The sequence below is a fragment of the Vicugna pacos genome, chromosome 2 (genome assembly GCF_048564905.1).
Source record: "Vicugna pacos chromosome 2, VicPac4, whole genome shotgun sequence".
Lineage (NCBI taxonomy): Eukaryota > Metazoa > Chordata > Mammalia > Artiodactyla > Camelidae > Vicugna > Vicugna pacos.
Genome location: NC_132988.1, coordinates 81187814 through 81201941, shown reverse-complemented (window position 1 = coordinate 81201941; position 14128 = coordinate 81187814). Strand labels below are relative to the sequence as shown.

Below are 14128 nucleotides of genomic sequence, written 5' to 3'. Positions count from 1 at the left end.
GTAGTTTTCCATTGACCTTAATCACAGTGCATGCTAATTCTAAGAGACACCCTAACAGATCTCCTGTATTCCAGATATACATTTCCTTACCTACATTGTGGAGTAACAGTTCAATCTCCTCTTGGTAATCATGATCAGTCACTCCAGCCAACAGCATAATTCTCTTCTTAACCTGTTGTTTCAGAGGCATGAGGAGCTCCAAGTGGCCAGATGAAAGGATTAACTTCCAGTTCAATGGAATCATTGTTGAGTTTTCCCTCTGGAACTAAGACCTCCGGGTCAGCAAAGCATAAAGTCACAGAAACAAGGAGCAAAAACGTTGCTGATGGATCACTTGGGTTAATAGTGAGTGGTGCCACTACAATTTTCACTCCTTGCTCACTAGACTCATAAATCCTGGCTTCTAGTGGTCTTTATGGACAAAGATGGAAAAAAGGCATTTGCCAGATCAATGTTGCATACCAGTTACTAGTTAATTTGCTCAAGCAATGAAACTGCATCTGATACAGCAGCTACAATTGGAGTCACCACCTAGTTAAGTTTACAATAACCCACTGTCATTCTCCAGGATCCAGCTAACTTCTGCACAGGCCAATAGGAGAGCTGAATGGGGATGTGGTAGGAGTCACTACCCTTGCACATTTCAGGTCCCTGATGGTGGCACTAATCTCTGTAAATCCTCCAGAAAAAGCAGTATCACTTGTGATTTACTATTTTTCTAGGTAGAGTCAGTTCTAATGCTTTCACTTGACCTTTCTCACCATAATACTCCTTACTCCACAAGTCAGGAAATGGGTATAAGGATTCTGTCAGCTGCTAAGTGTGTCTACTTCAATTATGCACTCTGCAACTGGGGAAATAACAGCAGGATGGGTTTTGGGACCCACTAGACCCACTGTGAGATGGACTTGTGCTAAAATTCCACCAATTACCTGAGCTCCCTAAACCCCTGTTCTGACTGGGGGCCCCACAGTGACATTTGGGGTCTCCTGTATTAGCGTCAGTTCAGAGATAGTATCCAGTAGTCCCTGCAAGGTCTGATTATTTCCTTTTCCACATTATGTACAGTTATCCTGATAAAAGGCCATAGGTCCCTTTGGGAGAAGCTGAAAGAAAGATTAATAATATAAATTTTCAGTAGTGCACAGGATTCTGCCTCAAAAGGCTGGAATCCCTGCTTCTTTCAAGGAATTCTGGATCTGTAAACTGTCAAGTCTGGGAATTGACTGAGGGACTGTAACTCTCGGTTTTTACCACTTGAGTTAGACTTTTATTTTCTTGACATAGAATTTTTCTGCTTATACAGATAAAACAAGAATTTAGTGAGTTCTCCATCTATTTCATTTCTAGGAACACCATGATGAACTAGCCAATACCATAGATCTGTCCAAGTCAGAATAGTCTGATTGCTGTTTTAACTCTGCTATCTGTTATGGTAGCCACACTCAACTTGCCTTTGGAGGTTGAGTGTCACCACTTGGCCCCTGCCACCCCAGGATCCAGTTACCCACCCCCTGCCCCATTACATTTAGTTATTCAAATTGAATATCAGGTTCTCACTGTAAAGTCTGGCTTACAAAGAAGAGCGATCATGGAGATCTTCAGTGATGCTGGAGCTGCCTTCACAAATTTATTTCTCAAAGTATTGAAGAGAGGTATGTCTTCTGGACTTTCCCAGTGTAGGTGAGTAGGTCTGAAACGACAAATCCACTCTAATATCACTATTTCTCTAAGTCTCTGAATCCCTTCCTCTACATTAAACCAAGAGAGGTCAGGCATTTCCAGTCTGCTCACTGTGAGCCACATTTTGGTACTTGTTTCAGTCGATCAACTGACCAACTCTTAGAGCCCTTTCTAACTCCCTGAGCTCCAACATTAAATGCAGAATCTCTGTTTCATGAGCCCATATCAATAAATTCAGCCTGACCTAACTTTATCTTTCTTCCACCATTATCCCACATCCTTATTATCTATTTCCACACGTTTCCTAGATTTCTGCTTGTATAAGTACAATGAAAATGAATTATTAGAAAAATGATCACATTTGAATTTCATAGCAATGTGAAGTTGTTATAAAGGTTATAAATGCTTACTCTAAATTTCTGTAATTCTGAACAGTTAATAACCTATAACAACTCCACTGATTAGCACTGAAATGAATACTGTAAATATCTGTAGGTTGATGAGATTATTTCAAAAGCTATAAAAAGCTAGAATTGGCAATGATACTGCCAAAATCCTAGCGATAGACATTCTGGACTGAGATATCTCTCCATCAAACACTCCTCTGAAGATAGGTAGTAAAGCATGTGACTAAATTTAATTTATACACAACTCTAGTATTATCTAGCTGTTGTTTTCCTATCTGGTAAGTCTAGGGTAAGTTTACTTATCAATGGCCATTTTGTTTCAAGATGGCAGTCTGACTCTTTCTAAAGTGTAGAGCCATGAAGAATATTGTGAATTTGTTTTTCTGATTGTTTTTGGGGGGTTGCTTATTTTATTTGTTTTCAGTCTAGTCAGAATGGAAACGAGGACTGTGATAAGATTCCTTGGTTGAACCAAATGGCTACATTCCTCATTTACACTCTTGAAAATGAAATGCAGTCCCAACAATTATGAAGGGAGATGAGTTAAACCTTAAAAATAAAACCCAGAACCAGTAATAAACATCATGCTCTTGGTTTGTCCAGACAAATCAACAAAGGTGAGGAGAAGTATGTCGAATTTCAGAAATATGTCAAAATGTATCAAACTTCAGAAAACCGAAGTCAGAGAGATTCCTAGGAAAGGAAACATCTACAAAGTTAGTGTCCAGCAACCTCAATTCCAGAAGAGAACTCAAATTCATTTTAGGGATGGGAACTGTGAAATACCAGAACTTGACCAATTATGGTGGACTCAGTAGCAGAATGGAATAGAAACATGGACCTCCCTGTCTCCATGAGGCAGGTGAGAAATGGCAGTCGAGGAGTTATGCCATCCTGCAGGGTTTAAACAGGGAAGAAATCTGTGTGCAAAACACTAGGACCAAGAAGAAATGACAATATGTGTTCAGGGTACTGAGAGTAATCAGCAAAAAAGATGCAAATTCCCACAGGTGGTGATCGGGAATGGGCAATGTTTAAGGAACAGGCAGGCATCTGGAAGTTCTGCCAGAATTTAGGAAAAAGACTAGCAAGATAAGCAGAGTTTGGGTTTTAGCAGAAACACACCTCCTGAGAAAGTAAAAATTAGCTTGGACTGAGAGTTGAAAATCTACCCACCCTTTGTCAGACTGGAATAACAGACACAGATAAAGCCAGCTGCATATGTAACAGAAAACAACCTCTCTTTCAAGGATACTGAAGCTGTAAAGTGTCACAGCAACCTCCTACTTTGAATGACTCCTGCGTTATTCATCAGTGAGAAATTTTATTCTCTAAAATCATAGGTTATCAGAGATTTTTCTGTTTAAAATCGTATCAGTAAAAGTAAAACACTTCACCCTTGCCTAGGTTTAAGGTAATTTGACACAAAGATTCAGTCTCAATTTAACACCCAGGTTCAGAGATTCAGATACAACAGTCCACATCCACCTTTGCACTTTCCAAGGACACAGGAGCCTGGGTCTACTTCACAGTCCAAACTTAATACTGACCCCTTTAAGTCACTGCTTCATTTAAATATCACCTCAGTTCCACCCTTTCCCAACATCCTATAATAGTTGTATCTTTTCCTTTGCTGAGACTCCCAAGGTTGCTCCGGTGAGCAGTCTCCTTCCTTGCATTGGGTTGCGAAGCCTGATTGTGTCAGACAGTAGGTTTGCTTTCTGGGCATCTTAGGCTGATTGGGCTGGGACAATTCTAATCAGTATACATGCTAAAATAAGATGAGGAAGCTACGCAGAAACCCAGTTAGAAAGATCAACAGGCATTGTCACTTGGGGACAAGGTAAGAATCCATTTAAGAGAATCGGGTTATCAGGATAAAACAAGAAGTAAATGTGCTTGTGTACCAAGCCTAAGTGTTGGTCTGTTATAGCCTGAGCGTTTTCTGCCTTCAGTTCAGATTGATCTGAAAACAGGGAGATGGAGTTAGGATAGCAAGGAAGATTCAGTGGTTTCAACTGAGGAAAGTACCCGCGAGGTAGGAGCTAAGACCCAGGTGGTTGTGACTGAAATCTTGGAAGCAGGCAAAAGAGCTGGTGATATAATTCAAGCACAGCAACCCCTGTCTAGGGGGTTTGACTCGGACCTCACATGGGGAGACGCCTAGGAATTAAATTCTGCAAAGGACAAAGTATTTCCTCCCCACAGACACTTCTTCTCCATAAAGGAGAGGGAAAAAAAGGAAAGAGTAAAGGAGGGAGGGATATAGCTAGTGGCAAAGCTCAAAATAATGGACTGGGGAGGAAGGGAAGCACCTTATGATAAAGCTCTTTGGAAATGCAGTGTTTCATACTAGATTTGAGACTGTGCAAACCAATGGAAAACACATTGAGATTAATGTATTGGTGATCTTTACTTAACATTGTTTTCTCAGCTACATGGGTACTCCGTAGGAATTGATTCTATTTTTCTTTTTCTTTTTTTAGCATATAAACCCAAGATCCCTGTTCAGAGGCGAGAGGTTGGAGAGGTTGGGAACATTGAGTTGTTGGCTTGTTTCAATCTCTAGAGGATTTGCTTGCAAGTGGCAGTGAATGGATCACCGTGAGAACACAATGATATTTTAATCTGTGACTAAACTGTTCTATTCTGTTCCTGCTCCTTTTAGGGAAAGGAAAATTGTTCCTAGTTATTTTGGTCTAAAAGTTTTTCAGAACTTCCATTACAAACGATAAAGCAAGTTTGACTTCTGGGAAATTCCATTCCAATTAATAATTTTAGATGTATTTATATGGTGAGGCATGGACTCTTTAGTCTTTTTATAATCTATTTTAAGAAATAGATTTTATAATGACGACAACAACAACAACAACAACAAAAAACACCTTACTACATTTCTTGATTTGTGGTATGAGCAGGTGCAGAAGGAAATCCTGGGTCAGGTGGGAAGGGTAAGATGATCTCTGAGAGCCAATTTTAAAGTCATGCATCTTCAGTCTACATGGAGTAACCTACACAACCAAAAAAGAAACCTTGAATTCCCAATAATCTCCAGCACCATCATGATAGCCTCTTGTTCAAAAGATGACAGTGTTACCTTAGCTCTTTTACTGTAGCACAGAAACCCATCCCCTCAACCACTCTCGCCCCACTCCTCCACACATATATCACTATTATTTTTAACCACCGCTTCCAAAGTGGGAAAGAAACTTAAGAGCTTTGTAAGGAGAAAAGTGAATGTGAAAAGTAAATACAAAGTGACTACTAGCAGTATTAACGTTTTATAACGCTTTTCTAAACCAATGGCTTTCACATCTTTTTTACTGCAACCAACAGTATATGGATATATATTTGTGTACGTATGTAAATAGAGATATCGTCGAGTCTCACAAAACACTACATATAATGCACTAAAGATTTTTCTTTTTTATTCTTTCATTTTAGAAAACGTTGGTCATGAGTCACTAAACTGATATCATGATCTACTAAATGAGTGGCCACCAGTGGTTTAAAAATATTGCTCTCATGGGCAATGTTAGCAGATAGTTCATTAATCTTTACTCCAGAAAAGAACCTAAAAGCCTCAATTTTGTTTTCCAGTACTGGACTTCTTGTGTTCAAAGGAACTACTCTTGCGATGTTCTTTTGGAGTGTCTCTATTTTTGCCTTCAAGGTCCAGAGGTCAATGCAGATATGATTACACAGGAAAAACAGGATTGTAGTCTTCCTTCATTGTTTCTATCTCCTCCACCCTCAGAAACACTTTTTAAGGTGAAGCCTTTATAAGAACTGGCTGGAAATTCATCCAGCTTGATTCAGATGACACTTGCAGAGGCTCTCACTGGACTAGAAATGGCTAAGAAAGTGATAGAAAAAGGGACAGATTAAATATCTAAGGCATTTCACAAAAGGAAATACAACACACCTGTGAAAAAAAGGTCAGTCTGCGTGTAATGAACCAATATTCAAGGTATAGTCTTAGGTTAAAAAGAGTAAGTTAAGCACATGTGTATAGTAGACTTCCATGTGTTTTTAAAACACATATGTGTTTATATGTGCATAGGCTGTTTCTGGAAAGTTCCACAAGTTAGTAATAATGGGAATTGCCTCTTTGGAAGAGAAATAGAGGCCTGGGAGTCTGGAGTGATAGAGATTTAATATTTTTGTACACCTTTTCATAGTGTTTGAAATTTTTATTTTGTGTATATACATATATTACTTTTTCAATTCAAAATAGTTAATTTTTAAAAATATGCTGGAGGAAGTAAGTACTCACAAACTCATCAAGTTGAAGGGAGTTTTTCTTGTGAACAGTCATATAAATTGATGTTTATTATAGCACCAAAATTCATTATCTTTCTCATTTATATATCTTATATAATTTACAAAGAGTGTCACATTCATTGCCTGATTTAGTGCTCACAACAACTTTTGCAACAGGTGGGACAGTTACTAGAAGCCACACTTAACAAATTGGAAAAAAACAAAAAACCCTGAAGCCTAAAAGAGTTAAAAATCTAGAGCATATTTTAAGGAAAGAAGTTTGGAGTCATTTACATGACTGTGATATAGCAGAAACCTGAAATTTTACAGTATTATGAGTTACCAAATAGTTTCTAAATAGCAGTATTTTTTAAAGCCTTCAGCAATATTCCTTGCAATATTAACCTCTTAACTAAGAAACTTGCATAAAGTAGGAAGGAGGTGGGGAAAAGCCTACTGAAACTCTTTGTGTAAAATATGCCTAATATTAGGACATAAATTAATGACTGGTTGAAAATTAACATTAAAGAAGTTGCATTCAAAACTTCGCCATATAGAATTTTGTCTTTGAATTAGAACAAATCTAAAATAATCATCCAAGTGGAAAAAGGAAAATTAATGAATTCTTACTACTAAATCTTGAATAATACCGTAAAGGTTTATGGCTATGGTCACTCCCAGAGTCCCCAGACGTCCAATTTACACCTCTTGTCCCCACGTAATTACTCATAACACCCCTTTCACTCTCAGGTGTATCCTAGCTTGGGCAATAGTTTATATCTCCGCCCTATTAAATATTACACTCTAGCCTCATGTACCTTTAAGATCCTCATGTTCTAGGGTTAGCGCGTCAACTCAAAACTAAGAATTAACCTCATTCATGCAAAATCTGAAGAAACTATGTTCAGATTTTAGCTACATGTATGACTCTCAAAAATGGGTAGTTTCCAAAGTATCACTGCTACCACTGGCAACTGTTGGATTTGTTAAAGAGATTAATAGTGAGGAGGGAGCCTCGGGGTCTGATTTGGAAATTTTGACATGCAGGGGTTTAAAAGGCAAGTGTGAACCAAGTTTGACTTGGTGAGACTGAGGTTGAAGACAAATAATTGACTCCATTTAACAGAGTTCTGAACAGAGAGTTCAAAATTGCACCCCTTTCAAGAGTCCTTCATTCATGAGTTCATCTATGTATTAATTGTTGGAGAGTGCCTACTGGAGGCAAGACATGTTCTAAGCACTGATTCAGTTTTGTCAGTAGTTTTAGGGGCTTCACGCTACGTTTCCAGCAGTTTGCAGGAATGTGATACTACACGTGAAATTTTGTTGTATAAACCGGCCTCTGGATTCTTTTCTGACTAGCACTGTTTAGAATTTCCATAATTTGCAATTACTCTATTCACTAATTACAAAGATTATTCCTATGGTCCAGGTAGGTTAAATTGTTGCTGCAATTTTTTTTTCATATTACAAGTGTATTTTGTTCTTAGAACAAGCATATTAGTTATAACCAAGCTGGATATCATGGTAACAGCATCTTTTACTCGGCAGTATGCAGACCATCTATCCAGGACATATAATTACTGACTGATTAAGGCAATGCCACAGGTTGTTTATAAGATGTGTTTACTTGCTACGTTCTCTAAAGCACTTGGCACTTGAGTTGAAGTTACTGAGTAAGTGATTAATTGAGGTTTCTGTGTAAAGTATTAAAGAATATTTTAATTGTTAAGTTATGTTTACGTTTATACTTTTAACAAAATCTTTTCAGGACATATTTAACATGCATGTACACAGTCAGATTCTCTCTCTGAAGGTGTTGGCACTTGGTTCTGAATCTGACAGTTTGACTACTTCTCTCGTCGTTTCTGTGGATATGTGGATGTTTACATATGTCTTCTGTTTATTTCTCCCCTTTCTCTACTTCCCTGGAAATCTTTACTTCCTATCAATTACTCACCAGATTTTTCACAAAAGGAATCTCATGGGTTTTTCTTTAGTTCTAATCATCACTGGTTGAGTGATTACTGTCACTGCCTTCACTGTCACTATCACTGTCACTTCCACTGTTGTTGCCATTACCAGGCTTGCTCTTGCTGTCACTCTCATCACTACTGTCAGATTCACTGTCACTGCTGTCACTGCTGTCTGATTTACTGTCACTATCACTGCTATCACTGCTGTCACTGTCATTGCTGTTACTGCTGTCACTGCTCTCACTACTGTCACTGCTATTACTGCTGTCACTACTGTCTGACTTACTGTCACCATCACTGCTGTCACTGCTATTGCTGTCACTGCTATCACTGTCACTACTGTCATTGCTGTCACTACTGTCTGACTTACTGTCACTATCACTACTGTCACTACTGTCACTGCTGTCACTGCTGTCGCTACTGTCTGACTTGCTGTCACTGCTATCACTGCTGTCGCTACTGTCACTGCTGTCTGACTTGCTGTCACTATCACTACTGTCACTGCTGTCGCTGCTGTCACTACTGTCACTGCTATCACTGCTGTCGCTACTGTCACTGCTGTCACTGCTGTTGCTACTGTCACTGCTGTCTGACTTGCTGTCACTATCACTACTGTCACTGCTGTCGCTTCTGTCACTACTGTCACTGCTATCACTGCTGTCGCTACTGTCACTGCTGTCACTGCTGTTGCTACTGTCACTGCTGTCTGACTTGCTGTCACTATCACTACTGTCACTGCTGTCGCTGCTGTCACTACTGTCACTGCTATCACTGCTGTCGCTACTGTCACTGCTGTCACTGCTGTCGCTACTGTCACTGCTATCACTGCTGTCGCTACTGTCACTGCTGTCACTGCTGTTGCTACTGTCACTGCTATCACTGCTGTTGCTACTGTCACTGCTGTCTGACTTGCTGTCACTATCACTACTGTCACTGCTGTCGCTGCTGTCACTACTGTCACTGCTGTCACTGCTGTCGCTACTGTCACTGCTGTCTGACTTGCTGTCACTATCACTACTGTCACTGCTGTCGCTACTGTCACTGCTGTCACTGCTGTCGCTACTGTCACTGCTGTCTGACTTGCTGTCACTATCACTACTGTCACTGCTGTCGCTACTGTCACTGCTGTCACTGCTGTCGCTACTGTCACTGCTGTCTGACTTGCTGTCACTATCACTACTGTCACTGCTATCACTGCTGTTGCTACTGTCACTGCTGTCTGACTTGCTGTCACTATCACTACTGTCACTGCTGTCGCTACTGTCACTGCTGTCACTGCTGTCGCTACTGTCACTGCTGTCTGACTTGTTGTCACTATCACTACTGTCACTGCTGTCACTGCTGTCGCTACTGTCACTGCTGTCACTGCTGTCGCTACTGTCACTGCTATCACTGCTGTTGCTACTGTCACTGCTGTCTGACTTGCTGTCACTATCACTACTGTCACTGCTGTCGCTGCTGTCACTACTGTCACTGCTGTCACTGCTGTCTGACTTGCTGTCACTATCACTACTGTCACTGCTGTCGCTGCTGTCACTGCTGTCACTACTGTCACTGCTGTCACTGCTGTCTGACTTGCTGTCACTGCCGTCACTGCTGTTGCTACTGTCTGACTTACTGTCACTATCACTGCTGTCACTACTGTCACTGCTGTCACTACTGTCTGACTTGCTGTCACTGCTGTCACTGCTGTCGCTACTGTCTGACTTGCTGTCACTGCTGTCACTACTGTCACTGCTGTCACTACTGTCTGACTTGCTGTCACTGCTGTCACTACTGTCACTGCTGTCATTGCTGTCGCTACTGTCTGACTTGCTGTCACTGCTGTCACTACTGTCACTGCTGTCGCTACTGTCTGACTTGCTGTCACTGCTGTCACTACTGTCACTGCTGTCACTACTGTCACTGCTGTCACTACTGTCACTGCTGTCGCTACTGTCTGACTTGCTGTCACTGCTGTCACTACTGTCACTGCTGTCACTACTATCACTGCTGTCACTACTGTCTGACTTGTCACTGCTGTCGCTGCTGTCACTGCTATGACTACTGTCATTGCTGTCACTGTCATCTGATTTATCTTTGCTGCTGTCTGATTTGCCATTGTCATCACCTCCATTGTTACCATTGTCATCATTGTCACTATCATTAGCATCTGATGTGTTATCATGATCATCATCGTCTCCTCCTTGTGAGTCACTGTCACTGCCATTATCTTTTGATTCATCAGAGTTATAAGAAGCATCTCCTCGGCTACTGTGGTTATTATCACCTTCAGAATTGGCATCTTCACTGCCATTAGACTCATCGCTGCTGTTGGGATCATCTCCTTGCATGGATTCTTCATCAAACTCGTTACTGTCATATCCATCACTGTTACTGTCACTACGTGTTTTGCTGGGTCCAAACTTATTTCCAGGCTCTGATTTCTGGCCAAGTCCTTGCATGATGTCAGCCTCTCCTTGGGTCTTGACATTTCCTTTGCCCACAATCATTCCATTTTGGCCTTTACTCTCTTTGTCTTCATTGACTTTCCCAGTTTCTTTGGTAATATTGTTTCTGTTGCCACTGCTGGGAACTTCAACTTCTGTTCCCTACGGAAAGATGGAGAAAAGCATGATTAATTAGTGAATGTTATGCTGCAAAACTGCATTGGTCTGAGGAAGACTATCTGGGGAAAGTGCCCAGAGAACAGGAGTTCAGCTTCCACTGCTTCAGAATTACCTGTTTGTGAAAATGTGCCTTATTCACTACTTGAAAGTACTCTGGTGTTTATAGGCCATCCCAGTAGGATGTCTACCTAGTAGGAACTTTGGTAAACAGTTATATGGTGAATTAATTGTTTAGCATATGACTTTTAAAGAATTATAACCAAGTTTTCAGAGATATCTGCCTTTTAAAATTGTTCTGTATCAATTTTTAGTAAGGACCCCAGCTTTCCCCTTAAACATTCAAGTAATTTAGGTGCAAAAATACATGAATGTTTGTCACGCTCTATTTTTGTGCTACCATCAGTGGAAGGAGAGGGAGAATTTAAACTACCATTGAAAGAAATCAGCTTCACAAACTAACCTTATCTTGGCTCTTCCCAATAGCAGGTGGCTCTAATTTTTCAGTGATTCCATTTTCCACAGCTTTGATTTCTTTGTGACTGGGTTTTTGAGTGCCCTCTATTCTTTGACTACCATTGTCTTCTGGAATATGGTCAGACTCTTCCTCACTCTTGGAGGTGTTGTCTCCATCAACAGCATGGGAGTCTTTTTTGTCCCCAGGGTCACCGTCTTCACTACTAACTGAATTTTGACCTAAGCTATTGTCGTCATCATCTTCTTTTCCATAAGGCTGACCCTCCTGGCCCTTGCTGTTTTCTGTGCCCTTTCCTCCATTCCCTGTTTCCTCACCTTCATCATCACCAGAGCCCTTGTCTTCATCCTCATCTGCTCCATTCCCACTAGCACTTCCATCAGAATTATCCAGGCCAACATCTTCTCTATTGCCAATTCCACTTCCTCCTGGTGTGACCCCTGTTTCCTCATTCCCACTTCTCTCTCCTTCTCTCTGTGGTGTTACTGCACTTGTATCACCCCCATTTCTACAGAAATTCCCATTTATTTCATCCTCATGACCTGTACTGTTGTTGCTTCCAGCTGCTTGAGGTCCATCTTCTTGGACAACAGTGGCATCCTCACTCTGACTTGCATTTCCAACACCCCCATTTTCTGAATGCTTGTCAACAATTCCATTAATATCGCTCCCATTTGCTGTGTCAGCACTGTTGATGATGCTTACTTGCCCCCTGATGCCATTTACGGTGGCGCTATCTTCTTGTCCATGTATCCCATCATGACCATATGTTTCTGGTTTTCCTATGCCCCCTTTCAGACCCTCAGTGTTCCCCTCTTCGTTTGCTACTGTAGATTGTGTAGAACTCCTTTCTACTTCAGCCCACTCAGAGCCATTCCCCTCTCCCTTGTAACCATCTTTGGTATATTGTTGTATTTCTCTTTCTTTTTCATACATGGGGACACCACTTTCTTTGGTGGTATCATTGGCATTTAACTCATCCTGGAAAAGAGAAGCAGTTCAAAATAAACTGCGGACATCATCTTAAAGTAAAGCAAACTGAAAAGATGAGCATTGATTTTTTTGGAATCTAAAAACAGCTTAGAAACACATTTCTACATTCTATACCTGTATTGGCACTTTCGGTTTTGCTAGAAGATTTAAATCCACATCTTTGTTCACAGCATGTCTTTCCAATGGCTTGATCTGAGGAACCTACCAAAGTGAAAATACTGGAATTGAAAACATTCTTATTTTGTCTACATGCACACACACACATGCATGCACTTTTCACTAAATGAAGGAAAAAGAGACATAACACAGAGGCCAAAGAATGATCTAATTGGGTAGAAAAGAAAAGTGGCTTGTCACAGGGCTTATATAGAATTTGAATTTGTCATACAGATATTTTTCATAACAGTATTACCAATTTTACTGAAGTATTAACCAGACCACTTGTCTCAACTGTAGAAATGGAAGTCTTTGATAAAAATAAGGAGAGACCTTTGGTGTTTCTGTACGTTAAGTTTCTTGCAATAGCACCAGACCCAAGTTAAGTGTAACCTTGGCCAAAACCCCTAAGAGAACAGTAGGCATGACCAGAGGCAGGGCAGAAGCCAAAGCAAGTCCGATGCTCCTTCTGTGCCCTTCAAGAGCACAATGGAAATAGCTGGGAAAACTCTCAACTACATAAATACCAACAAGTTTGGTATTATGAAAAAATATCCATATCATAATGTTAACCATAAAACTGACTAATAGAATTGCAAATGGTTTAATTTTCCTAATTTTTCTTTGTTGGTGTTTATCTGTATATTCCAAATTTTCCACAGGGAGCATATGGAAAATAATTCTGTGAGTGAGACATTAGTTTCCCCTTTGTTGAAAAAAATGTGATTTTTTTCCCTATTTTTCTTTCTTGGAAACTTCCTAAACAATACAGTCTTCACTGACATTAAAATGAAATTCATAGGGCATGAGCAAAGATGGACAAATCTCCATGACATCTAAACATTAAATGTAAGTTAATCTAAATGAATTTTAAAATAATACTTCCAACAAGACAGGAGTTTCTGTTAGAAGAATGGGAACACGCATTGGAGTGCATATTTGGTTTTCTTGAGACCCCTAATATACCTTGTAAAGTCTTCCATGCAAATCTAAAAGTTTAGGCTTAGCTGATCTGTAAGGTCTCAAGGAAATACATGTTTTTTTCTACTTTTTTTTTTGATGGAGGTACTGGGAATTGAACCCAGGACCTCGTGCATGATAAGCATGTGCTTCACCACTGAGCTATACCCTCCTCCTATATATATTTTAATGTTAGTTTAAAAGAGGCAGCAAAGTAAGATTTTTTGAGGAAAGCATACTTACTGGAATGGCCCATGCTACCACCCAAATGCAAAAATATATAATTATCTTCATTTTCTTTAGGAATATTAATCAGTGGCTGTTTTTGAAGGGAAAAAAAAGAATAGCACATAATTACTTAAAGAGCAAAAAATGATAACCATATAATGTATTATTTTGGTCTGTAAGCATTTGCCTTTTTCCTAGGCAAGGTGCATACATCCAACATGAGAAGAAGCTGCCAAGCCTCAGGGCTCCAGAACACACCTGGAGTGGTCACAGAGACATGGAAGGACACCATCAAGCTCAGAACTGATGGAGCTACCTACTCTTTCTGCCTTTGCCAATGAAGGGGTACAGCCATGCAGTTACAAAAGCCATAACTATAAC

General features: G+C 40.2%; 1 protein-coding gene and 1 non-coding gene across 2 annotated transcripts; both read right to left on the bottom strand.

Annotated features, from left to right (window-relative positions):
* Positions 1-8286: 8286 nt before the first annotated feature.
* On the bottom strand, positions 8287-13813 carry DSPP (dentin sialophosphoprotein). Its single transcript, XM_072973498.1, has 4 exons — positions 13763-13813; positions 12518-12604; positions 11399-12391; positions 8287-10920 (listed from the first exon to the last, which is right to left on the bottom strand). Exons 1-4 carry the CDS (start codon positions 13811-13813, stop codon positions 8356-8358), a joined length of 3696 nt encoding a protein of 1231 aa, XP_072829599.1. The 3' UTR covers positions 8287-8355.
* Positions 13620-13692, bottom strand: TRNAD-AUC (transfer RNA aspartic acid (anticodon AUC)). Its single transcript has one exon. It is a non-coding gene; the product is annotated as a tRNA-Asp (tRNA).
* Positions 13814-14128: the final 315 nt, after the last annotated feature.

What these genes read in the sequence shown, in the direction of transcription:
- DSPP (XM_072973498.1), bottom strand. Translation starts at nt 13,813, where the DNA reads ATGAAGATAATTATATATTTTTGCATTTGGGTGGTAGCATGGGCCATT. An exon ending in TGGTAGCATGGGCCATTCCA is followed by an intron (nt 12,605 to 13,762) that starts GTAAGTATGCTT and finishes TCACTTTGGTAG; the next exon opens with GTTCCTCAGATCAAGCCATT. An exon ending in TTGGGAAGAGCCAAGATAAG is followed by an intron (nt 10,921 to 11,398) that starts GTTAGTTTGTGA and finishes ATCTTTCCGTAG; the next exon opens with GGAACAGAAGTTGAAGTTCC.